We start from the raw sequence: 27,280 nt of genomic DNA, 5'->3' as shown, positions 1-27,280 counted from the left end.
CCCATCAAGGTACTAAATAAATTTTCATTTTCAATAAAAAAAGACTAGCAGAGAATACACTGAAGCAGACAAGAAAGCGGTGGAGAAAAAATTTTGGGCCAAGAAAATTTTGATATATGGTTTGGGACCTAGAGAGTATGATAGAGTATCTACATGCGACACTGCCAAGGAAATATGGGAGGCTTTGGAAATAGCTTATGAGGGAACTACACAAGTAAAGCAAGATAAATCTAATACTGATGATAGTTCTACGATGGCAGTTGAAGGCGAGGAGATTGGATATGACTCAACGCTTGCTTTGATGTCTCAATCAGACAATGATGAAGACAATGGCAACGAATAGGTAACCTTCAGGGATGTTCAGAAAATCTGATATCCTATTCTATAAAAAAGACTCATGTATTTAGCTGATGTTTGAATTAGTGCCTTTTGTAGTCTTGCGAAGGATAAGGATTCCTTATTCTTAGAACTAGAAGAATTACCACAAGGAACAAGACCAGGCTAGTGGTTCAATGTTACAATCAGGAGGAAGGGACTATGATGAAACATTTGTTCCAATGGCTCACATGTGAGCCATTAGAATTCTGGTCGCCTTTGCTTCTTATATGGAATTCACATTGTTCCAAATGTATGTCAAAAGTGCATTTTTGATTGGACTACTTAAGGAAGAAGTCTATGTGAAGCACCACCATGGGTTTGAATGTCATGAGCACCCTGAATATGTGTTCAAATTGGACAAAGCCATGTAAGGGCTAAAGCAGGCTCCTCGAGCGTGCTATGAAAGATTGTCAAAATTTCTCTTAGAAAATGGCTTTAAGAGAGGGAAAATTAACAAAACTCTTTTCTTAAAGAAATAAGGAAGGAGCCTGCTCATTGTTCAAGTCTATGTTGATGATAGCATATTTGGAGCAACAACTGACTCTCTGTGTGAAAAATTCGCAAAAATTATGGGGAGTGAATTTGAAATGATCATGATGGGGGAATTAAATTTCTTGTTGGGTCTTCAAGTAAAATAGTCCCCAAAGGGTACTTCCATTTGTCAGCAAAAATACATCAGTGAACTCTTAAAGAGGTTGGACATAGAAGCATCAAAAGTGATAGACACTCCCATTGCAACTGACACTCGACTGGACATGGATGAAACCGGATCTCCTGTGAATCAAACAATGTATAGAGGCATCATTAGGTCTCTTCTCTATCTCACTGCTAGTCGACTTGATATTGTTTTCAGCGTGGGGCTGTGTGCGAGGTTTCAATCAAATCCCAAGGAATCTCACTTGAAGGCTGCCAAAAGAATACTGAGATATCTCAAAGGAACGCAAGGCATGGTGCTATACTATCCATCAGGTGACAATTTTAATCTAATTGGGTATGCTAATGTAGACTATGTAGGTTATCTTATGGACAGAAAAAGCACTTCTGGGATCGCTCACTTCTTAGGATCATGTCTTAACTCTTGGGGTACAAGGAAGCAAAATTCAGTGGCTCTTTCAACAGTTGAAGATGAATATGTAGCTGCAACATCCTATTATGCTCAGCTCCTGTGGATCAAGCAGCAACTGGAGGATTTTGGTGTTCTATGAGAGTGTGTCCCTCCTATGTGACAACACCAGTTCACTCAACATGGCAAAAAATACAGTTCATCATAAAAGGACCAAACGTATTGATGTGAGGCATCATTTTCTAAGAGATAATGTGGAGAAAGGGTTGATATGCATGAAGTTCTATAGCACAGAAGATCAAATTGCAGACATTTTTACCAAAGCACTAAGTAGGGAACAGTTTGAAAGAAATAGAGTAAAGCTGGGATTGTTGAGGCCAAATTAAGAACCTGATTCCTTTTTGAGTTGGCTCATATTATTTAGAAATAATTGGTTCAAAGTGTTTTCTGGCCCTGTCTAACTCACTTCAATACCGTTGCAGGTAAACACACATGATGAGCATAGAAGCAGTAGATGCAATACATGACTGATAAAAGAGGATTAAATCTTTTCAAATAAAGGGTGGGGGGTTGAAGAAAATGTCTTTCAAGAACCAGGTTCTTGTACTAAAGGTTAGTAGTTCTGTGCATCCTTTAATACACGTCTTAAACATAAAATACAACTACCATGTCATCAACTTTTCAGATCCTGATGTCACGTCCCTTCAATTCAAAACGTTCCATATCCCTCTGAAACGTCACAATTCTCCACGCCTAACCGCCATTTAGAACCGGTGCCTATTCTTCTCCATTCATAATTATCCTCTTCATTTAAAAAACCCTCTCCTCTGCCCTTCTTAACCATAAGCCCTATTCTAGATTCACCCAAAAGAAAAGGATCATCACACCACATCTTCCAATGGATGAGAAAACTTCTGATATCTCTACCTCAACTATAACCACCCCTGACCCATCTATGGAACCTCTCGCCATCACTAAGTTTGTGTCACCCTCTACCACTCCTACTGCTACAATCATACCTTCCCTAGTTTCCCAACCTCTTCCCACCTCAGAAACCCCTGAAACTACTATTTTGTCCTCTCCGTCTTCTACTGCCCATACCAGTTAAACCCTAAGTGGAAAATAAGGTCAAAATACTAAGCTCACAAAAGGCTTTGTCATTGTTGCCGTCGAATCCATGGTTGTGGACACACCTGTTGAAGAAGAAAAGATTGTGTTTGTTGTATCCGCTGATAGAATATTACATGAAGTTATTTCATAGAAACAAGAGTCACAAAACGTGTGGGTAGAAGGGGCCATTATGGATGATGAAGGGGATGTAGTAATATACACTTCTGGGGTATCACATGAGGAACCTGATCCCTCTTTGGAGGACCCAGGTCAGGACTCTCATCCCCAAGATAGTGATGTACTTGCATTAGATGTTGTGCCCCTAGAAATTCAAGCACCAGAAATGCGATCTAGTGATGAAGAAGACATGGACAACATTGCCCTAGATGCATTCATAAGTAAGCGCAGGGTTGTCACCACCCCTGAGTCTGAAATTAAGCGACCTACTACCAGGCTTCAAGTCAAAGTGGCCTACGATTCTGTACCCCAAAAAGAACAAGAAAAGTAGCAAGAAGAAAAGAAGAAAGTTGGTAAAGAATAGTGTACCTGTAAGTGATGAAGCTCTCACTGTAGTTGTGGTGGAGGAAGGAACTCCTGAGGAACTTGGTTCCCTTGTAAGGCAATCCTCGAAAAGGGCTGAGTCTATTTCTATGGAGAAAGGTTCTACTTCTAAGTCCAAGATGAAGGAGGTAGTGAGTGATGAAGATATTCTTGTCAAGTCCAAGGGGAAAGGCAAAGTCAGTGGAGAAAAGTATAGGAAATGCAAGCTTGAAACACTTGAAGAACCTAGTTCTGGAAAGAAAGCAAGAAGTGACATTTGCCTTGGCTCTGAGCATCTAAGGCATCAAAAGGTTCTGTTGGGTCTTACGTTTTACCCAACAATCTCGGAGATGGCCGGAATGCGTCAGCTTATAGAAATGGTGGAGTTTCAGCAATGGCCGCATCTATTCTACGTTGATGCTCCCAAAGTGTATGAGGAGGAGGTACAAAGTTTCTTGGCCAGTCTCTTTCCAATTGATGCTGACCATGTTTGTGCTTTAGTTAGTGGGGTGGATATTGTCTTCGACGTGAAATTGCTTGGAGAAATTTTGTAAGTTCCTACAGTTGGTGTGTCTAGTGTACGATATGTTTGTCAGTACAACTTCCGAATTGTGGTGGTGAAAGATAATTCTAATCAGAAAGGGGACCAGGTTTACAAGAAAGAATTACTTCCTGTCTACTAGTTGTTGTTTGAGCTGGTTAACAAAGTCATGTTGCCTCGAGCAGTAAGGCGATATGTAACTTCAAAATCTGATTTATTCTTAATGGAGCAATTGGACAATTTTAACCCTGTGAGTCTGCCTGCCATAATGATTGAGCAAATGCAGAAGGTGGCTGATTTCAAGGATGGAAATCACGGGCTTCCCTATGGATTCTTGCTCATGCAAGTGCTCAAATACTTTGAGGTTCCACTGGGAACAGGTAAAGTAGGGACCTGTAAGCAGACATTCTCACAGATAACCTTGTAAGAATGCGAGTGTATTGAGAAGTATGGGGGTGTAGGAAGCACTTCAACTGTGTCTCAGCTCATCAATGACCAGAATAGTGCAACTGAGGAAATACATCGATTGAAGGCCAGGAATGCTATTTTGGAAGGCCAGCAAGCCCGAGCAGTTCCCATGTCGAATGATGAGGTGATCCGTTTGACTCAAAAAAATGTTGACCTTAGGGTACAAGTTGCGAACCTAAAAGCTGAACTGCTCACCGAGCAAAAGTCAGGAAACATCCGAATAGACCTTGTTCTCTACACATTTGCTGCAGTTTTTCAAGCCTTTTCCTCCTAGTGCCCCCTAAGATTCCCTTCAGTGACCAGTTTTCTGGATATGTTCTTTTTTTCTTGTTGATGGTTAGTGGATGTTTTTGTTGTTTTTTTGTGGTTAAGATGTACTACTACTACTGCTCCCGTGATCAAGTCCAATGCTGCCTCTTCCTTTTTCAAAGGAAGAGGCATATTCAAAAATTATTAATATGAATCCTCTTTTATTTGGTCTAGTACTTTCTCTTTGTGTTCTATTCTTTCTCATGTTTTGTGTGCACATATGTGGCATAAGTTAGCTTAGCTGGACTTCTTTGTGTTGTTGTTCTTTATAATGATGCCAAAAGGGGGAAAAAGAAAGACTAATATACTCAGGGGGAACCACATTGGGGAACTGGTTCATATGAATTGCTCTATTACTTTGACCATGAAAGATTAAGGCATCATCTCAGGGGGAACTATTTGACACTAGTTTTTTGGCAGCCTTAATTCTGAACCTATAATTGTTTAAGTTTGTCATCATCAAGAAAGGGGAAATTGATAGATCTTAAATACTCTTGCCTTATATTTTGATGATCTAACAAACTTACTGTTAAGAACCAGATAGGGAACCTGACCTACTTGGACTGCTGCAAACTTTAACGGGCTCCAGCAAAAGATGAACTGCTACAGATTCAGGAAATAGGAACCAAACAAGGACCTGATGCTCAGGTGGTTCCTATATAGCAGTACATAGTCATTTGGACATAGCTGGAACTGATGTGACTGACGGCACTATTTCTACCGCATTGCATCACACTGTCATCCCACTCATTCTCTAACCAAACAAAGTACTCACATCACTTCAAGTGATATGATAAAGATGTACCCATTGAGATTTATACAAGGACATCACTGGAAGGTTTCTTTTTCACATTCAAGCCTCTTGCAAAAATAGAAAAATCATCCTCTCAACCTTGAAAAACAAGGTTGAACGCCACTATGGACCAGTTCCTAAAAGATTGATTGTTGTTGTCCTATTTGAGTTGTAACCTTGTTATTGTACTTACTATATCTCCTAAATCGCTTATTTAGAAGCATACTGATTAGGAATCCTCTTGTAAATCTGTAAAATCGTTGAGTTTAGGTTGTGACTAGATTTAGTCATAAGGAAAAGCCTTTATAATCGTAGAATTACAAAGTGGCTTGTGGTGATAGCATCACAAGTTAGAAAAAATCCTTTGTAACTAGGATAGTCACAAAGTGGCTTGTGGTAAAGGTACCACAAGTTAGTTGAGTAAATCCTTTGCAATAGGAAGTATTGTAAAGTGGCTCGTAATAGATAAGATTACAAGTTAGTGAAGTTAAAAGCCTACAGGTGTAGGTCGTGGTTTTTTTATCCCCTTGTGTGGGATTTTTCCATGTGAAAATCCTCTGCCTCATTTACTTACTACTTTACTAAGTGCTCTTAGCAGAAACTTGTAGAGGACCAGGTACTCTACGATTTGGTGGACACATATAATCTAACAATGCTGCTCTTCGCTAGCTCATGACAAAGAAGGATGCAAAGCCTAGGTTGATTTGGTGGGTCTTGTTGTTGCAAGAATTTGACTTCGAGGTCAAGGATCGCAAGGGAACGCAAAATCCAGTAGTGAATCATTTATCAAGGCTTAAAGAGGCAGAGAGGCTAAAGGCAGATCTTAAAATCAATGATACATTCCCGGATGAACATATATTGGCACTATCTAGCACTTTTGCTCCTTGGTATGCTGATATTGCTAACTACTTGGTTAGTGACCTTATTCCGGATGGATAGGAATCCTATCAAAAGAAGAAGTTTTTGAGAGATGGTCGGCAATACTATTGGGAAGAACTATTCTTGTTCTATGTTTGTGCTGACAACATCATCAGAATGTGTGTTCCAGAAGAAGAGATTATGCCAATTCGAAAGGCATGCACGACTAACCGGTTGGGGGTAACCATGGGGGAAATCGAACGGAGGCTAAGGTGCTTGAATATAGTTATTTTTGGCCATCGATTTATCATGATGCCAATCAAATGGTCAAGGCTTGTGACTAATGCCAAATGCAAGGATCAATCTCCAAGAGGCATGAAATGCCAAATGCACTTTGTGATAGAGACAGAAATCTTCGATGTGTGGGGAATTGACTTTATGGGTCCCTTTGTAAGCTCTTGTGGGATGAAATATATCTTGGTGGCTGTGGACTATGTGTCCAAATGGGTTGAGGCAATTGTCTTACCAAACAACGAGGCAAGTAGTGTGACCACATTCTTAATGAAAAACATATTCACTCAGTTTGGCACTCCTAGAGCCACTCTTAGTGATGGTGGCTCTAGATTCTATAACAAGGCTTTCACGGGGCTACTAGAGAAATATGGCGCCCAGCATAAGGTGGCCACACCTTATCATCCTCAATCAAATGGCCAAGTTGAAGTTTCCAACCGGGAGATAAAGAGCATTCTAGCAAAGACCGTTAACGCAAACAGGATCGATTGGTCAAAGAAGCTAGATGACACATTGTGGGCATACCGCACGGTGTACAAAAACTCCTATTGGCACTTCTTCTTATCGGTTAGTCTTTGGCAAGTCTTGTCATCTACCCGTAGAACTGGAGCACAAAGTCATGTGGGCTTTAAGAAGGTTGAACTTGGACTGGACTGAAGCTGCAAATTTGAAGTTAACACAACTCAATGAAATGGAGGAATTTCGTTTCCATGCATATGAAAGTGCAGTTGTGTGCAAAGAAAGGAAGAAGTTCATCCACGACAAAAAGATCTTGAAAAGGGAGTTCAAATCGGGTGATTTGGTTCTGATCTTCAACTCAAGGCTCAAATTGTTTCCGAGCAAGCTCATATCGAAATGATCCAGTACGTTCAAGGTGGTCAATGTCTCTCCTTTTGGAGCTGTGGAACTAGAATCGGAGAATGGGCTCTGAACCTTCAAAGTGAATGGCCAGCGAGTCAAGCATTACTTGGGCACAAAGGGAGAAAAACACCTGGTGGAGCAGTTGGCTCTCAAAGATAGTTTGTGCCCGACCAATGAGTGAATCCAAAGAAATGTCAACTTCATCGTGATGCGACATTAAATCAAGCGCTTCATGGGAGGCAACCCATGTGTGGTAACACCCTTTTTGTCCTTTAAAATTTTAATTTTTGTTAGATATATTTAATTGAGAAATTTAAAGTGTGTGTTAGAGTGCAGGGGTTTTAAAAGATCATAACACTGGGTAAGATTGCATGTAAAAATGAAGAAAAGTCACCCTGGGAAGTTTGCTACACATATGCGATCGTATTTTAACTAAGTTGACCGCATTGTGGTCGCAAACCCAGATAGTGTGTTTGGAAAAAATTGATAATAAGAATGCGGCAAGGAGGTGCACTTTGCGGACCGTATTTCCATTATGCGATCGCATAGTGCACCGCATTTTGGCCCTCAAGAAACTCAAGTTGAATCTGCTGCATAACACCTATGTTGTCGCATAATGTGTTATGTGGTCACTAACCCATCGCAATTCTTCCAGGTAGGTACCCTCGCATATCTTCAGCATTCAAACACTTTCAAAACAAAACAATATAAATTACTTTTTTATCATAAAAAAAGGAGAACACGAAATAAAACGAAAAAAATAAAAAGGGAGAAAAACGGCTAGTTGAATCCAAGAAAGTAAGCAAACACCTGAGAACTCATCTCCCAAGTGTGCTCGTTCATCTATCACTGGTATGTTCTTCCTTTCCCGTTTTGTTCCATGTAAATTTTTAATTTAAATTGTATTGTGTTTTTCTATTTTTGGTTTCTGTTAGTTTCGTTCATTTCTCCTCGTGTGTGTTCATAATGTGAGGGGCTACTTGGATAGGTAATTTGGTTTGGGGTGTTGGGCAGTGAAAACTAGGTCCACCATTAATGAGGGTTGATGTCTAAGGTTGAGAACAATAACGTTTGCAGACCGCATAATGGATATGCGAACCGCATAGTTGCTGTAGAAATAAACCCTAGATGGCTGAAGAAGATGACAAAATGAAGTGACTTTTCGATCGCATAATTGATATACGGACCGCAAAGTCACCGCATACTAAGACAGTTTCACTGGTTTTGTAACACGTTGTTTGCGACTAATTTGTGATCTCATATCCAACTTTGCGGTGGACTTTGCGATCACATTTTGTGATTAGATTTTCTAAGCATTTAAGTATGAGATGGTTATACGAACCGCATAATGGATATGTGATCGCATAATCCATCGCATACCTAAAACATTTTAGCAGGCAGAGAGTTTGCGACAAGTTTGCGGTCCGCATAGTGGTTATGCAACCGCATAACCTGTCGCATACTTGAAATTTTTGGTATTTTTTCTATTATTGCCTACCATGTTGCTCACATTTCATTTCTGTGCAGATATGGCTCCCAAGAAACATACAGCCTCTTCCTAGAAAAGGGCCTCCATCTGTCGTCAAGCTCAGCAAGCAAAACGTTCACGACTGGACCCTACTGTAACACTTCCCTCCTAGTCTGATGAGGAGGAGACCATGCCCTTAGTTGACCTACAAGCTGAGGCAAGAAGGAAAAGATGAAATGACTTCCAGCTCAGGTTTGGGGTCGAAGGGTCTAGGGAGCTATATGGAGATGATCTATCAAAATGTAAAATCCTGGCCGAAAAGTAACTGAGTCTGAATGGGCTACAAGAGCAGTACCCCCACATATGGGACAACATCAAAGCAAGAAAATGGGAGTGCTTTACTGAGCTTCTTGATGACTATAATGAAAAACTTATCCGTGAGTTTTATGCGTCGTATGGAGCTTCCAGGACTACTCACCACAAGCATAATAGGGTCTTTTGTGATACTGTATTAGTTCGGGGGAAGCAAGTGTTCTATAGCAGTGAAACCATCAATGAAGTCTACTTCCCTGACTGGAGTCCGGGCACAGCAGAGTATGCCGCCAAATGGGCAAACCGGGATAATGAGTGTAGCTGGATAACGTTAGTGATAGCCAAGGGGACCCCTACTTGGATTAGCCCTTTGCACAAAATATTCAAGGAGGATCTCACACGAGAGGGCAGATTCTGGCTTAGCTTTGTCACCTCTCAATTATTACCGTCCAGAAATGAGACTGATATAAGCATTGAGAAATCTTTTTCATTGCATGCATTATGATTGGGATCAAAATTGATGTGGGTGATTTCATCTTTCGGGAGATAGGGATCCGAGAAAAACAGACAGCCACGTCACTTCCATTTCCATGCTTGATCACAGCCCTCTGCAAGGCTGTGAAAGTCCCTACCATGACACACACTGACAAGATGGGGAAGCGCTGAAGGATATTGATATCACGTGCATTAATGATGCAGTTATTGTTGCTCCCCTAGAGGTTGAGACTCAGGTTCCTGTTGACGTAGAGCAATCAGATTCCTAGACTCTTGTGACTCCTCATGCTCTAGTTGCATCCACTTCCACTTTACAACCCACCTCTCAGTCCACCATTGCTCAGCCTTCTGCTACTCTATCAGTGGTTTCGAGGCTTGGTCTCTTAGCTCAACATGCCAATGCTAAGGTAGACCAGCTCCTGAAGAACCTCCCTGCCCTCATCAAGCAGATATTGACCCCTATCTAGTCCTCATTGACGGCACTGCAACAGCAACAAACATCTCATGGGATCGCTTGATGTAACTTGAGGTGCGGGTTGAGAAGATAGAGCGGGGTGAGGTTACTGACTTGCCAAAGCTCTGGGAGGAAGTTTCCACTATGAAGTCTGAACTCCACAAGATGCAGACTTTGGAGTTCGATCTATCATCCTTACTGCACAAGGAAGGTGAGTAGGGAGCAGAAACAGCAGTACATGGCCTGGATCTTGACTACTCTACACTGATGACAAACACTGCACCTCAGACTGACGGGGCTTCATAGCCTCCAACTCCCCCTACACGTATTGACATTCCTTCCGAGGAGGATTCCGGCCACTCTACAGAATCCGAATGTGGGGAGGCAGACGAGGGAGAGACTGAGGAGGATTCATGGTCCGAGGAGGATGATGGCCCTCAAGAGAAGGGTAAGCAGATTTCTGCCTCTACAGTTGAGGATGAAGAACAAGTATCCATTCAGAAGGCGATAGAGCATTCGCTAGCCGACATGGTCGCCCCAGCAGATCCATCGACCACTCAGCCATCAGTGAGGAGGCTAGCAGCTCACAGGCCCCAGTTCCAGTGTTGGGCCATCTAGAGATCCCTCCTCCATCAATGGAGGTCACTCCTTAGGCCGAGATCTCATCGGTCCCAGCTTCAGCATCACAGGGTGACCCCACCATCATTCAGCCGGCTTCCGACTCCCATAGTGCTTAGTGAGCCTCGGGGATCCCCTAAACTCTATTTTACATTCTTATGCATTGGGGACAATGCATGTTTTTTAGTTGGGGTGGGATAGCCTTTTATAAATCATTGTGAATCCAACTGTTGTACATGTTTATGTTTTTGTGCTATATAAGTGTTTTGTGATTCTGTATATATTCGTGTTTTGTAGTTTCAGTACATAAGTTATCTTTGTATATAAAAAAAACAAAAACAAGTAGATAGTTGTATGTTCATCTTTAGTAATTAGACATGAATCCTCCTTGGTTTTTCTTCGCCGGGTTCTTTTCCAAGGGTGTAATAGTAGAACCAGGGCAGTAGAATGAAACATGTTGAACGGTCTGGTGTAATTGTCTAGTTTCAAGCATGTGTGCCTGTATATAGTCTATAACCTTCCATTAATAAAAAAAGATTTTAACTGTGTGAACTTGAGGCTCGCTCTTTGACTCTATGTCTACCTAGAGTTATACGTGTAAATATGATGAAAGCTTTGAGTTTCCAAGTGTTGACTCGAGGGATAAAAACTATGTTGAGCCAAACAGTTTGTGTGCCATATGTGTGAGTCTTTGTGTAAATAATTCATGTGTTTACTTCTGCCATCTAGAACTTGCCCGTTTGGTTTTTCGATGCTTATAATAATTACATTTGGTTGGAGAAATGCCTTAGGCCGTCTTTGTGATTTTGGAAAACTAGTTAGCCTATCAAGCTACCATTGTACAGATAGTATCACAAGTCACCCAACTTGAGCCTTTAACCTTTTCTTTGTCCACCTCATTACAAACCTTTCCCTTTTTTGTAAAATAATTCTCTCTTTTGAACCCGTCCATCCTTGAACATTGAGAATGAGGCTAAAAGCCTAAGTTGGAGGTGTGGTGTCATCCTGGAAATTGGCAAGGTTGTGCAGTGAGTGTAGGATAGTGTACCTCAAGGTATGAAACTACTCAAGCTCCAAAAGCAAAATATATATAAAAAAAAAGTAAGGTATAAAACAAATTTTGCAAGAGAAAAGAAAAAAAAGAGTTGTATGTATATATACATATGGAGTTTTTAAGAGAATTAAAGAGGTAGTTAAGGTGGCTCAATGTTTGAAATGTAGAAGCTAATGAGGGCTATGTGGTTTGAAAAGAAGCAAAGAGCAACAAGAAAGAAAAATGTGAGTGGTGTTCAAGGAGGGTGTAGTCACATGTACCCAAATGCTTATCTGACCCTTCCCTAAACTTACATTACAAGCTTAAAAAGTCCTTATGGGATCTCCAACCGAATGTTCTTAGAATAAAGCGATGAATTAAAATAAGGGCAAGCCTATGGTATGGTATGTTGTAACACTTGAAACTCTTTTTGAGAGTGAGTGTATTGGTGAATTCGTCCCTTTTTGTTGTCATTGTAAATATTGTGAGTTTGAGACTTTCTTTCGAATGAGGACACATGAATTGTGAGGTTGGACAGAAGTTGACTTTTTGAGTCAAATGCAAGTGCAATCAGCTGAGGGTAACATTTTGTCAAAGTGGTTGAGGCTCAAAGTTTCACAAGTTGATTAGTTTCTTTGTAAATATTGATGGTTCAGGAAGGGTACAATCGAAAATTCATGCTTGTAGTACTGAAAACTAACACCGTCCACGGTCACTACTATTTCATATCGTTTAGATGGAGTCTAGAATAGGATAGTGTAGTTTTAGTTGCTTGAGGACCAGCAAGAGTTTAAGTTGGGGGTGTTGATGTGCCGGAGAATTTCGGCACATTTAATGCAAATTACTTAGATTTTAGCTTGTTTTAAATGCAATAATATTTTATATTTATATAATTTTAGTGTTTTTGCAGTGTATGAGGTTTAAGGACTTAAGAGCATGGAAATGAAAGCAAAAAGCCACAAAAGGACAAGAAAAAAGCAAAATGCTTCACAAATGTGGAAATGCGTACCACAAATCCAACATGTGGGCCGCATAATGCGCAAAGGAATTGCAAACCGCAATAGTTTGTTGGTCAAAGTCTAGTGCAAGAAATGCAGTCCAATATGCGATCGCATAACAGGTTTACGGGCCACATAATGGACCGCAAACTTGTTGTGAAAGCTGTTGAAGGTGGAAAATACGATGATAAATGCAATCGCACATCTACAATGTGGACCGCAGAACATGAATGCGATGAAGGCCTGGAAACTAGGGTTTGAAGATGCAATGTCCATGACGAGAATGCGGATTGCATGTCTGTTATGCGATAGATATGCGGTCGCATAATTGACCTGAAAGGGTATTTTTGTTTTATTTTTGTCCCGAGTTTTGACCCACTATAAATAGATTTATTGGGATTTTGTGGGGGCATCTTGTCTGGTTTTTGAGCTACCATCCAAGTCTTTATTACTCCTCTCTTTTGGAAGCTTTTGAAGGAAGAATCTTGCACTTTGTAAGCTTTATGGCATTAAATATTCTCATCCTTTTGTATTTTAGCATGTGTAGCTAACTTTAAATACTAAGGTTGTGGACCCTAAATGGGTGTTATGTTAATGGGTATTTAACATTGAATATATGTATAATGGTTGGTTGATATATATGTATTTCTCATTCTTCATTTATTGTTGGTGGTTGCAAACATTAACAAGTGCCATTAAATTCTTTCTTTACTTGGAAAAGTGAGTTAGGATTTGGTAGAGTTAAATATCAAAGATTCAAGGCTTTAAACCTTGTTTAATAGAATCGCTTAGGAATAAGTGGGTTTTATTTGGCATATATTGATTGTTCTTAATTGCAACTCTTTTATATTTGGAAAAATCATAAAGAGGAAATACTACCCAACTATTGGCAAATATTGGGTAGTCATTTAGAAATCATTTGCATATATAAAGAACCTTCCATTAGAAATATATCATATTAACACCAATAGCATTACACTTCATTGAATAGGACACAACCTTGGTTTCCTTAATCAAATTATTTACGTTCTCAACATTACAATTAGTTATTTCTTCAAACCAAAATCATATCATACTCTTGTTACAATTAACCGAATAGAATTACGACTTTATTCAAGTAACACACTACTTGAGTAACCTTTTCATGCCTATTCCCTGTGGGATTCGACCCCAACCTTGTTGGGTTATTATATTTGACACCTACCGCCTTATATTATTTAATAAAAGTGTAATTTGTGCGTATCAGAGAGCTGCTGGAACTAGGTGCCTCCTGAACCTGACTGAGCTGACCTTTGAGAATGACATTCCTTGCCTTTAGCTTCCTTATGTACGGGCCCACATCACCTTTTGTTTTTGTTTTTTTTAATTTTTTCTTGACAGCGTCCTGGGTGTCACCAATCTTGGTCTTCTTGGAGGAACCAGGTTCCTCACTGGCATCAACCTTCCTTTTCATTGATTTTCTTACACTCTTGCCTTTCTTTGCTGATTTCCTGGAGATCTTCTCAGCAGATTCCTCAGCCATTTTTTCACATGACTCCTTAACCATTTTCTCATCCTCTCGCTCACCAGATTTTTCATCCTCAACCTTCCTCAACTCCTTTTCACTCAGATGACTCCCTCTTGGACTTTGAAACAGTAAGTGTCTTTAAGGACTTACGAACCAAGGGACCAGGTTCCTCTTCTACCTCATTATCCACATTCTTGACTAGTGCAGGAGCCCCAACCTTATTTTCCTTTTTTTACTTTTCCTTAAGACGGACTCAAGTTCTTCCTTCTTTCGCAACCTCGTGATGGGTCTCTTAGACGCTGCCCCCTGGGGAGGTTCCTTTCTACTCCTAGTACTAATAAAGCTCGCCAAAGCAACATTATCATAATCTTCTTCTTCACTATCCTCCTTCTCCTCCTCAAATAAAGATCGCATCTCAGGAACCACAATTGTTAATGGCTCAGCATAGAAATGAGGAGAGGGAGATGGATCAGTACTGACTTGGGGTTCTTGTGGAGAACTAGGGGTTTTATCACAAGTGGAAGTAGAGGGCTCCTCTTGGGCAGAGGGATCAGGTCCCTTAACTAGTTCGCTAGTAGTACTGTCAGGTGCCAAAGTTTCGACAGGCACCAGTTCCCTACCCTTGAGATCTACACCACTTCTTCCCCCCTGAGGCTCAAATACAACCTCATAACCTCCAACCAGAGTTCCCTTAGAAGCTATTGACAACATCCTTTCTTTAGCCTCATGTTCTTGTAAATGATTTTCAGACATGGTGGAGTGTAGTGGGTTGAAGAAAGTTTTTTTTTTATTTTTTTTTTTTGTTTGAAGAAGAAAACATGAATTTTGGATTCTTTAATGTGAACAGTTATGAAAGTGACTGTGGGAGGAGTTATTTAATAGGAATGAGAAACCGTTTAGGAATGGATATCAATTCCGGGTAGTCTGGTCGCTTCAGATGAGATGTTTGGGTTCAAAAAGCGGGAAAGAGGGAAACTGACAATCGAATGACATGGAACCATTTCAGTCGTTCGAAAAATTATGCATGAGAGTACAAAAGAACTACTAACCCGCGTCAAGGCAACCAGGTTCCCTAACATATTTTGCAATTGTAAGCCTCATCATTTGATCAACGTGCAATGCATTAGCAGCTTGTTTGCTCTGTAATCGTCATGCGTGTCTACATATAACGATATAGAGATGAGTTTTACTTTGCCAGAAAACACTTTTTAGCTAATTTTACCTATACATTTCTTTCATAGCCAATCATTGAGGGACCAAGTTCTCAGTTGGGTTTTATCAACCCCAGTGTCAGGCGATTTCTTTCAAAATGCCCTCTGCTTAGGACTTTGGTGAATATATCTGGAATTTGATCTTCTGTGCTGTAAAACTTCATGTATATGTGCCCTTTCTCAACATTGTCTCTGAGAAAGTGATGTCGCACATCAATATGCTTTGTTCTCTTTTGTTGAACTGGATTCTTGGCCATGTTGAGTGCACTAGTATTGTCACATAGTAAGGGCACGCACTCAGAGAACACACCAAAATCTTCCAGATGTTGTTTAATCCATAACAATTGAGCACAACAAGATGCAGCATCCATATATTCAGCTTCTACAGTAGAGAGGACCACTGAGTTTTGTTTTCTTGTATCCCATGAAATTAGACAAGAATCCAGAAAAAGTGAAATGTCAGAAGTGTTTTTCCTATCCACATGATACCTAGCATAGTCAGCATCATCATACCTTATTAAGTCAAGGTTATCTCCTGAGGGATATTAGAGAACCAGGTCCTGCATCCCTTTGAGATATCTTAGGATTCTCTTGGCAGCTTTCAGATGAGATTCCTTTGGATTGGATTGAAACCCAGCATAAAGACTCACACTAAAAACAATATCTGGTCTGCTACATAAGTGACCCTATGATACCTCTATACATGGTCTGATTTACAGGGAAACCAGGTTCATCCATGTTTAGACGAGTAGCTGTGGCGATAGGAGTGTCAATGAATTTTGATGTCTCCATGTCAAATCTCTTCAGCAGCTTCTTGATGTACTTCTATTGTCTTATCATTGTCCCCTTGGGAGTTTTCTTCACTTGTAAATCTAAGAAGAGATTCAGTTCCCCCATCATACTCATTTCTAACTCACTTCCCATGAGTTTTGCAAATTCTTCACATGGAGAGTCAATTGTTGCTCCAAAGATGATTTCATCAACATAGATTTGTACAATGAGCAGGTTCCTTCCTCGTTTCTTCAAAAAAAGAGTGTTGTTAATTTTCCCTCTTGTAAAGCCATTTTATAGAAGTAATTTTGACAATCTTTCATACCAACCACGGGGAGCTTGCTTTTACCCATACAAAGCCTTTTCGAGTATAAAAATGTGCTTCCAAGCTCATCAAGTTTGTTTCTGAATACCAACCTGGTTCCTATAACAGTTCTGTCACCAGGTCACGGGACCAGGTTCTATTCTTCTCAAATTGACGGAGCTCTTCTTGTATAGTTGTAATCCAGTCTGAATCTTTCAATGCTTCCTTGATATTCTTGGGCTCTATTTGAGAGAGAAAGGCTGAGAAGACAATTGATTTTCTTGCCTTTGATCTTGTTTGAGTTCTTGAATCAAGATGAGTGATTATGTTTTAAAGAGGGTGTTAGCTCTTGTACTTCCAGTTGGACACTTGAATCTTATTAAGAGAGGATCCAGGTTCTTCTGGATTTTATCCATGTGTCATGTTCCTCACCTAAGCAGTTGGAGTTTCCATGTACATCATCCACAACTCTGTTTTCTACTTCAGATATTGTGATTGATGGACCAGGTTCCTCTATGTCGGCTAGACTCTCTTCTTCAGTTCTGAGGAACAAGGTCCATGTAAATCTGGAGTAGTCGTCCACAATGACGAAAATATATACCTATTTTCTCCTCTACATGGCACCCTCATAGGTCCACATAGATCCATATGGAGGAGATAAAGTGGACTTGAGACGCTAACTTCCTTTTTGGGCTTGAAAGAAGATCTGACTTGCTTTCCTTTTACAGATGCATCCTTGAAGCTTGACTTAGGCAGACCATGAACCAGGTCCTTCTCGGCCAATTTGTTCATCAGCGTGAAGCTTGCATGACCCAGCCTTCTGTGCCATAGCTCAGCATTATCATCAAGAGCACTCAGACAGATAAGATCCCCTTATCACAAATTTGGGAAATACTCAGCAAGCTATACTTCAACCCCTTCACGTAGTATGCATTTTCAATAAAGTGGGAAAGAGACTTCCTGATCCTTCCAACTCCCAGAATGTATCCCTTCTTTCCATTTTCAAAGGATACACTCCCTCCGTACATGTCCTTTAGTGAAAGGAAGTCATTTGTACTTCCAGTCATAGGCTTCGACCAGCTGTTATCCATGTACCCCTATTTACTACTCCCTTTCATTGTTCCTTACACAAGGAAATCAAGGGTTAGACATAGGAATCCAAACAAGTTTGGGTCATTTGTCATGAGGAAAGGGGTGAATGAGGGCTCTTTTGGTCCAAGCAGGCATTGTACGTTTTTTATGTGAAGGATCAGGTTCCCTAGCAGCAGTTACCTTTTTAGCAAAAACTTTGTTTTTCTGTTGAGACTGAATTCTGGCCTTATAATTTTCTTTAAAGTGCCCAGTGTTGCCATAGTGAGTGCAAAGTCAATTGTCAGGTACAGTAATATACTTGCTATGAGGGTTGTAAGGAGTCTTTTCCCTTTAGAATCCGATTCCCTGCATGTTTCCCCCATTGTTTGTGTACAAGGCAGTGATAGCATCAGAGGACCAGGTCCACTTAAGTGATTTTTCAAGATCGCTCTTCACTCTTCCAAGTTCTTCCTGAAGTTGTTTATTTTTCTCAAGCTTGACACACAAACTAGATTTCACTAATCTTAACTCATTTTCAAGATTAAGGTATGCCTTACTTGCAACTTCCTTTCCCTTTTGAGTGTTCACATGCCTATTTTCCCTTCTTAGTCTTCAGTGAAAGGAAATCATTTGTACTTCCAGTCATGTGCTTCGAGCAGCCGCTATCCATGTACCACTGTTGACTGCTCCCTTTCATTGTTCCCTGCACAAGGAAATCAAGGGTTAGACTTAGGAATCCAAACAAGTTTGGGTCACTTGTAATGAGGAAATGGATGAATGAGGGATCTTTTAGTCCAAGCATGCATTGTACTTTTTATATATGAAGGACTAGGTTCCCTAGCAACATTTCCTTTTTTAGCAAAAACTGTGTTTTTCTGTTGAGACTGAATTCTTGCCTTACAATTTTCTTTAAAGTGCCCAGTGTTGCCACAGTGAGTGCAAAGCCAATTGTCAGGTACAGTAACGTACTTCCTATGAGGGTTGTAAGGAGTCTTTTCCATTTGGAACCCGATTACCTGTCTATTTCCCCCATTGTTTGTGTACAAGGCAGTGATAGCATCAGAGTACCAGGTCCACTTAAGTGATTTTTCAAGATCGATCTTCACTCTTCCTAGTACTTCCTGAAGCTGTTTGTTTTTCTCAAGCTCGGCACACAAAGTAGATTTCACTAATCTTAACTTATTTTCAAGCTTAAGGTGTGCCTTACTTGCAACTTCCTTTCCTTTTTGAGTGTTGACAGGCCTATTTTCCCTTCTTAGTTCCTTAATTGTTTCCTTTAGGTCTACAACTACCACCAATAGGTCATCCCTCTCGTGCTCTATGTTTACAATTCTCTTAGTCAAGGTATCTTTTTCGCCTTTTAAACTCTCAATAGTCTCTATTAGATCAACCGCAACCACCATTAGATCAGCTCTCTCGTGTTTTATTTCTCCTAGTTTCGTGGTTAGTGCATTTTTATCATTAATGAGACTATGATAAGCATCAATTAAAATACTTTCCAAAGATAAAAGATTCTTTTGAGAATAGGATTTCAAATTTCTTTGAACATCCAGAAGGTTTACCTCATCATCCTCGTCGTCATCTCCATCATCATCAAACTGCGCCATCAAGGGTAAAATAGAGTCATACTCAGCTGCTTCACTTTTCACTGCCATCATGGAGTTGTCACCTTAACCATCATCTTCTCCGAATTTGCTATAAGAGTCTCCCCATGCAGCAGAGCATGTTTGACAACGTTGTTAGCAGCGTCTTTTCTTTTAAATCTTTTGTTAGGAACCTAGTTCCTCTTAGTTGCTTTATCAGTGTTGTGTTTGCATTGATCTTGCTTGAGAAGAGAGCAATCCTTGATGAAGTGTCTTAGCTTACCGTACTTATGACATAGGTCATAACCTTTTTGCTTGCTGGAGCTGCCCCCTTTTGGAATGTCTCCATTTCTGTGAACCCTTTTCTGAAACCTTTTTGTCAAGTAGGTTGTATCAACATCCTCACCACCTGAGTCATTTCTGTTTGTCTAGGGGACTAGGTTCTTCTCCCTTTTCGTCTCTCTTCTCTCATTGTCCTTCTTCTTCTTCTTCATTTCATAAGTCTTTAGATTGCCAACAAGTTCGTCCATGGTTAGCTTTTGCAGATCTTTTGCTTCTATGATAGCATTTACCTTGCTTTCCCATAAACTAGGTAATACACTAAGTATCTTCTTGATGAGTCTGTTCCTGGGGATGATCTCTGCCGGTGAGTGAAGCTCATTGATGATAGATGTGAAGCGAGTGTACATATCCTGAATGGATTCGTTATCCTTCATTCTGAAAAGCTCATACTTTGTGGTTAGCATGTCAATCTTGGACTGCATTACCTGTGTTGTCCCTTCATGAGCTATTTGAAGAGCTTACTAGATCTTTTTAGCTGATTGGTATGCTGAAATCCTATTGTACTCATCAGGACCAATGCCACAAGAATTTTCTTTGCACGAAAATTCTTTTCTATGGACTTTCAGTCAACATCATTGAATTCTTTTCTTGTTTTGGGAATAGTTACCACTGTGTCATCACTGGTTTTTTGTAGGGACGACAGATCCATCACAGATGGCATCCCAAAGCTCAGAATCTTCAACCATAATGATGTCGTGCATCCTAGTCTTCCACCCTATATAATATTGGTCGTTAAACCTTGGTGGCCTGTAAGTAGACTGGCCTTCTTCGAAGATTAGAGGAGCATCCATGAGGATTCTTTCTAGGTGTTAACCTAATAGAAAGAACTTGCTCTAGTACTAATTGATAGAATTGAAGGGTCCACCAAACTCTACAGAGAACCAGATTCTCTATTAGTTCCCATTGAACACACACATATTATAGTAAGTAAATGGCATAATCGAGTTTTATGTGGAAACCTCCCAGCACACGGGATCAAAAACCATGACCTACCCTTGTAAGATTTCAACTTCACTGCTGAGCAACTTTAGATTACAACCTATTGTAACCTAGGAATTAACCTCTTAATCCCTCACTATCTTGTAAGACTCAATTACAAGTCACTTTGTAATAAATCTATTACAAAGACTTTAAACCTAGGAATTAACCTCTTAATCCCTCACTAACTTGTAACACTCTATTACAAGACACTTTGTAATAACTATATTACAAAGACTTTACAACTCAACTAACTCTAGCCAAGACATAAACACAATAGTTTATGATTTACAAAGATTTCCTACACAATGCTTCTAATTAAGCTAAGTAGGAATTACAAAGAGAGTTCTGTAACAAAGGTACAACACAACTAAGGACATGTAATAACTTCAATACATGGAACTGGTCCTTGGTTATGTTGTTATTCATTCTTAATGCCCTTGAGAATCACTTGCAAAATTGACACAGACTTGAGAGAGTGCTTGATAAGTTCTTGAATGTGCAAGTAATTTGTTTTACCTTTGTGTGATGTTAATATCTCATTTGTGACATCACTTGAAAGATGTAAGCAAGTTGGGTAAAGGAAATTTCCCATAAACTTGTATGTTGCATTGTTTCTGCATTGTAGCATGTGCAGGAAGCAACTTTATCATTGGGGCAGTTGACTTGTACAATCTCCTCGAGAACTGGTAGTTATCTGGTCCCTCTGTTGTTCCCTCTACTATTCCTTTGACCCTGAAGAGTTGACTGTCTCTCCAACTGGAGACTTGGTGATCTTTAAGTTCTTGAGGTTGTGTATCAGGTTCCTTATCTGGTCCTTATCAGTAAGTTTGTTAGATCATCAAAACATAACAGGGATACACATATAACCTATCATTTACCACTCCATAGTTACTAGAATAACTTAATGTTGACTTAATGTCGCATCACTCCATATTCCCCCCTTTAGGGGAGTACTATGATTTAGTGCTACGATGATCTACATATAGATGTTTTACCCTTCATCTTTGACATTTTTTCACATCATCGATGACCCTTACTTGCCTTGCGTTAATCTTTCTGTATCAAGGATAACAAAATTTCCTTACTTGTGAAGGTGACACATAGTGTAACTGGCACATATAGTCCCTTAAGCTTAACCTTGCTCACATTGCTTACTTTAGGGAAGCGTCTTCCTAAATGACCATTCTCTGAATTTCTCATGAATCTTCTTCTGTGGTCTACTCTATTATTGCCAAAACGAAATCTGAAATTCTCATGATGTCGATCATTATCAAATCACTAAGTCCCTGATCTTTTTTTAGTTTATCTTGTTCGCCAACCCATATTGATTTTTATTACTCTGAGGGTCTAGCTTTTCCCTTTGTTAATCACGTTAGAGTCACAAACGTATTTCTCGAAATAATGATATGACTTTATGGCCTATAATCTTTTGTTGTCTCAAGGCCTATCACCTCTCGTTTCTTCCTTTACCTGACTATAGACTCTATAATACTATCAATTTTTTCTACTGTTGACATCCATGTATTACTCATAATGCTTCCATATCTCTCTTCTTATTTCCCTACTAATATTTTTGCCTATCACTTTCTTTTAAAAACTTCAACAAGACATTCTTTTGCTTTTAGCTCCCCTTTATTCATCCATTGGCTCTTCGGGTTGCCTCTCATTCTCGCTCTACTAGGGATGGAAGCCTTACTAAGGTAATATTTATTCCTTCCAGGATTCCAGTGCATGTCTTTAAACATTCTAGTATTTATATCTAGTTGTACTATTCTAGAGTGCACCATCTGGGTGTCTCATAAGGAGATCTGTTAGCACATTTGCAATATCCTTCGGAAATGTCAACTAACGCAAACAATCCATCCAATATTTTGGGTTACTTTAACCCCAACTAGATCTTGATATCCCGTCCTTCTCTTAAATATATGTTGGCTCCCATGGAGCATAACTGAGATGGGTGTGGCCAATTGTACATACCTCTGTTACAATTGAAGGTAACTCAAAATACTTAAATTTCTTTGCTTGAATCGTAAATATTGTTAATCTTCATTAACTGGGTACCTCGTACCCTTTATAACTTGCTACTTTTACTTGTTGAAACTTGTATCTATCTTCTGAATCTCTAATTTCTTTTTACCATAAGAGTGGATAGATATTCTTGCCTTAGGGATCCTTATCAAGAGGCTTACATGTCTTAGTATCCACATGTTCTGCCGGAGACTTACATTTACTCATCATAAGCATGATGCAAAATCGAGTTCCTCTTACTCAATTCTTCCATAGCCATAATCAATCCCTTACCAACCGTCTTCCTAGATGTAGGCATCATCGTATTATGAAAAAGATAGAGTTTAGAAAGGTGAGTTCTTACAACTGAGCTCTACCACACGATCTAAAGTAAGAAGAAAGAGTGACAGTCCTAAATGCCATGTAGCTTCCTATTTATAAGTGTAGTGCATAACACACCCATAAACAAGACTCTACTAGACACGGCTTGTAGACTCCCTAGGACAGAACTGCTTTGATACTACTTTTGTCACGACCCAAACCGAAGGATCACGACAGGCACCCGGTGCCTTACTCAACCTAGTACCAATGTAACATATCTTTCCTATCGTACTGTCATTGGTAATTGGTCCAGCATGGCCATAAATCGTAATGTATAACTATAAATGGCAAAGCATTATATCAGTGAACCATCTTTCTTAAAACATGAATACATATGGGCCATCAAGGCCTCTAACATACTGTACAAAATTAACCTTTGTCTACAAAGCCTCTAAGATTATTAGACATCAAATGGGATAGGGTACCGGCCTACCCATAAGTCTATAGCAAAATTCTGACACAATGACTCATAGACTCGGTTGCACTCTAAATGAGGTGGAGTCTTACCAATCCTTCACTGAATGCTAACCCCATCTACTATGAGGGCTCGTCAAACTGATTGTCTATACCTTCATGCATGAATGTAGCATCCCCAGAAAAAGGGATGTTAGTACGAAATAATGTACTGAGTATGTAAGGCAATAAAATAAAAGAAAGCTGAAACAGAACTGATAATATAATAACTGAAAGTAACTGGAGTCAAAGATAAAATGAGATATGCTTACCTATTGATACTGACTCATCTCTCTCAATATAGTAAGTAAAATAGTTGTCCGTCCATATAAGGCTCGGTATGTGTAACTGCTCTGCCATAGTATTCTCACTCACAGGCGCTCGGTCATACTAGGCTCTGTATCTCGTCCATTATGGGCTTGCTCATAGGCGCTCGGCCATAGTAGGCTCGGTATATAACTTACCATCTGATCAGAGGTTTTCCAATAGGGGCCTGCCCATCGATTATAGCTCGACGGTGATGAAAATACTGTATATATATAGACCCTCCGCTCTTTTTACTGGAAGGAGACAATACTCAACTATCAGACTAGGATAATGTATATAAATTTGGGAGTATGAACTTCTCTTTATGCCTCATTATCAAACTCATGTAATTACGAGATCATGACAACATAAAGGAAGGGCTTAGCCTTAACATACCTAAGCCGATTCTCTTGACGATTCTTCCAACACTCGTCAAATGCAACAAAACATGTAACATTGGATCGAAGTAGGGGAAAATCCGTATGATGTTCTTGAGAAAGATTATACCGGGATCCCTTAGAATTACAAATCTTGTTGCTATTACGTAGTATAACTTTGTATGAAATTTTATTGTATCAACTCATGTTGCTATCTTCTAATCTTGTATGAATTTTGTGGCTTTTTGTTGCTTGTCTTGGACATACTTTTGTATATGTTTGCTGAAGAAAATCACATTTCCATCTAAGCCTTGTAAAGGATTCATATGACATCCTTCTTTGACAAATTCCATACGTTACTTTGTAGTAAGCATCTCAATATTGTAGTTGAGAGAAGCTTTGTATATTAGTGTGTGTGGGCCCTACGTTTGGAGATTATTTTATCCAAATATTCTCCTGACATGCCACCAATTTATAAAGACTAATGAGTCATTTGGTTGATTATCCCATGCTGCCATGTTTGGGGTTCAAGCATATCCAAAATATTTTAATTAATTGCTAATCTTCCCCCCCAAAAATTTACAATTAACCAAATATTCATATAATTAAGAATTATCTCAAATTACTTAAAATACTACTCACTTTTAACACATTTTATACATCTTTCTATCATGTTCATGTGGTACCTTATATGGCATTAGTCCATAAATACGAGGTATTATAGCATGGACCGTATTTTATCCCAAATTGTCAAACTTTGACGAAACTCATTTTTTTCGATTTGCTTACCCTCTCACCATAATGAATTTACTCATCACTTGTTTGAAGTAGCATAACGCTTATAATCTCAAAATAATCTCATTCTCGGACTTACGTCGATTAACTTACGATGAAATTTTAACGTACGACAATGCCGGATGTAACATTTCATTATCCGAGATTCCATCAATTTACTTGTGGTGTACTTTCACATAGGAAAACATGGGGTGTAACAACGCCATCCATCGTTAGGAAGAGTCACCCGGTTCACACAAAACCCATCTTTTGAAAGAACCGTGGAATTAAGAAAACCAAAGGCGTATTGTTTACTTAAACACAAAAAGAAGCCTACCAATTCAAAAAGAAGCTATTAAATTAAATAAGAAGTTATACTACTAAGAAAAACAAAGTAAACAAGCTAAGAAATAAAATACTGAAAGTAAGACAAATGAATATACAAACCGAGGGGAATAGAATATATACATCAAAAGAGAGGGAGGAATATATACATATTGAAAGAGAGAATAATGATAAAAGAAAAAGATTATTAAAGTTATTACAAGCCAATGTCATATCAAATCAATCAAAATAGACCACCCCCTAAATAAGAACAAGCATTGTCCTCAATGCTTAACAATTAGAATAAGGAATGGTAGAGAGTTAAGAGAGCTCCCTATGTGGTCTCAGTTTGCATGGGGTCATAAGCATTCTTGGGATCTGCCAACTGGATCTCATCATCCTCCGATCGGGGAATAATAGGGTTTGAGAACATCTGCAGCATCTCCTCAGTAGTGTGGGCAGCAGGGTCTGGCTCTTCAGACTGGCCAGCTGCTGCCTCTTATGCCTCAGGTATTGCTGGTATTGACTCTATCAGCAGATCAAGTGGTATATCTCCAGCAGATTCTATCTTGGCCACTTCTTTTGTCAATTTATCCACTGAATTCTTCGAAGCTTGAGATTTTCACATCTTCTTCACCAGTTTTCCTAACTCCTCAATGACTTCCCCATGTGCGACCTGAGTATCCACAATGGTCTTCTAATTTTCCAGGATCTTTGACAATATTTCCCCCACTGACGGAGGTACCTGTGATGTTGTTGGGACTGTGCTGCAACAACACTGGATATGTCAGATAGCTTTGAAGTAGATGTTTGCATCTAGTTGTTGAGACTCACCAATGTCTGGGAGACTCGCAGCGCAGTGAATGGATATGTGGATGAGGCAGGCATTGGTACAGATGTAGATGGTCTAGAAGATGGAGGTGGTGGCATGTCAGCTATCTCGGTGGAAGGACTGACTGTTGTGGAAGGTGTGGAAGCTGTAGCAACCACCACCATTGGCTCATCAGATTGGCCGCTGGTGGTAGTTTCTTTACCCTTGAACTTTGGGTTCCCCGGTCTTGCAAAAAGTACCATGAGAAGGGCTTTTTGGGGTGTATAGACTCCAAAGGGGCTCCTTCAACCCAAGCGATATATCGTTTGTTGATACCCAATTTTTTCCTATATATTTTTCAATATACAAATTACATTCAAAGTAGCATATATATGCATATATAAGCATGTCCAAATGTTTAATTATTTTTTCATAATTTTTAAAGGTTTTAAAATCAATTTATTTCCCCCTTTTATCCATAAAACCCCAATAATTATTTTCAAAGTCATTATTTTGGTAATTTATTTATTGAACTTTTATATTTATGCTAAAATATAGTTAACATATTTTTTGCATATTTTTACAAATTTATTTAGTATTTTTTAAACTAAATTGCATATAATTACAATATTAGCCCTTTTAAGATTCAATTGTATTTTATACTCATAAAATTAAGTCACATATTTTTAAATTGTCAATTATATGTGACAAATGATTTTAGTTCTTTCAATTAGTTTCTAGAAATTACTTTACTATTGTTTATAATTTTAAAAGGAAAAATTGGTTATTTAGGTAATAGCCCAATTGCATTTCAATTGTAGCCTAAATCTGACCCCAATTTAAACCCAATTTCCCGGCCCAATTTGAATTAAACCCGACCCCAACCAAATTAAACTGACCCAAACCCGGATTCCCCACTTACCCTTGTAAATCTAGGTCGTTGATCATTTAGATCAACGACCACCGTTCCCTCTTACCTTTTTTAACCTTAAACGACACCTTACCCTACCTCATTCTTCACCAAACATTGCCCTTGAATTCCTTTTCCCTCTCAATTCTCTCTGAAACCCTCATGAACCCTAGCCGCCACCATCTAATCCCACCCTAATCCACCGTAAACCCTGCCTAATCCATTGCCTCCCATGGCCATTGGAGATGTGTAGTGGCCTCCTATGGCTCCTAGTGTTCGTTTATGTGGTTTCTTGCTCGACTTCTGTTCATGGCCTTTCTCCGGTCATCCATGACCTTTCTCCGGCTAGCCATGGCCGTTCGAGTCAGATCATTGACTCTCCTGGTTAGATCGGTAACTTTCAAGGTCTTTCTCACCTTTTCTGGGACTTTCAAAACCCTAATCTTTAAGATCTTTTGGTTTTCATTCAGATCTGCCATAGATCTGTGCTTACTATGAATTTCTTAAGTGTTTTCTCGAAGGTTCTTCAACTTTTCTTTTAAAACGACTCTTCATTTTTTGACGATTAGGGTTTTCC

At 39.4% G+C, this 27,280-nt stretch overlaps 3 protein-coding genes across 3 annotated transcripts; 1 reads left to right on the top strand and 2 right to left on the bottom strand.

Annotated features, from left to right (window-relative positions):
- The first annotated feature begins 1,133 nt into the window (after positions 1–1,133).
- On the top strand, positions 1,134–1,583 carry LOC138882901 (secreted RxLR effector protein 161-like). The gene has a single exon (XM_070163543.1). It carries the CDS (start codon positions 1,134–1,136, stop codon positions 1,581–1,583), a length of 450 nt encoding a protein of 149 aa, XP_070019644.1.
- Positions 1,584–13,803: 12,220 nt separating this feature from the next.
- On the bottom strand, positions 13,804–14,850 carry LOC138882900 (uncharacterized). The gene is made up of 2 exons (XM_070163542.1): positions 14,315–14,850; positions 13,804–14,215 (listed from the first exon to the last, which is right to left on the bottom strand). Exons 1-2 carry the CDS (start codon positions 14,848–14,850, stop codon positions 13,804–13,806), a joined length of 948 nt encoding a protein of 315 aa, XP_070019643.1.
- Positions 14,851–19,465: 4,615 nt separating this feature from the next.
- Positions 19,466–19,801, bottom strand: LOC138882899 (uncharacterized). Its single transcript, XM_070163541.1, has one exon. The coding sequence runs from the start codon at positions 19,799–19,801 to the stop codon at positions 19,466–19,468; it is 336 nt and encodes a 111-aa protein (XP_070019642.1).
- Positions 19,802–27,280: the final 7,479 nt, after the last annotated feature.

The sequence above is a fragment of the Nicotiana sylvestris genome, chromosome 12, assembly GCF_000393655.2.
Source record: "Nicotiana sylvestris chromosome 12, ASM39365v2, whole genome shotgun sequence".
Taxonomy (NCBI): Eukaryota; Viridiplantae; Streptophyta; class Magnoliopsida; order Solanales; family Solanaceae; genus Nicotiana; species Nicotiana sylvestris.
Note: the sequence above shows the minus strand (reverse complement) of the source record. Positions and strands in the feature narration are given on the sequence as shown.

Excerpts from the sequence above, each read along its gene's own strand:
- LOC138882900 (XM_070163542.1), bottom strand. The coding sequence starts at position 14,850 with ATGTCTGAAAATCATTTACAAGAACATGAGGCTAAAGAAAGGATGTTG. Across the intron at positions 14,216-14,314 it reads AGTAAAAAAAGGAAAATAAG|TCCAAGAGGGAGTCATCTGA; the intron begins GTTGGGGCTCCT and ends ACTGTTTCAAAG.
- LOC138882899 (XM_070163541.1), bottom strand. The coding sequence starts at position 19,801 with ATGCAGTCCAAGATTGACATGCTAACCACAAAGTATGAGCTTTTCAGA.
- LOC138882901 (XM_070163543.1), top strand. The coding sequence starts at position 1,134 with ATGGATGAAACCGGATCTCCTGTGAATCAAACAATGTATAGAGGCATC.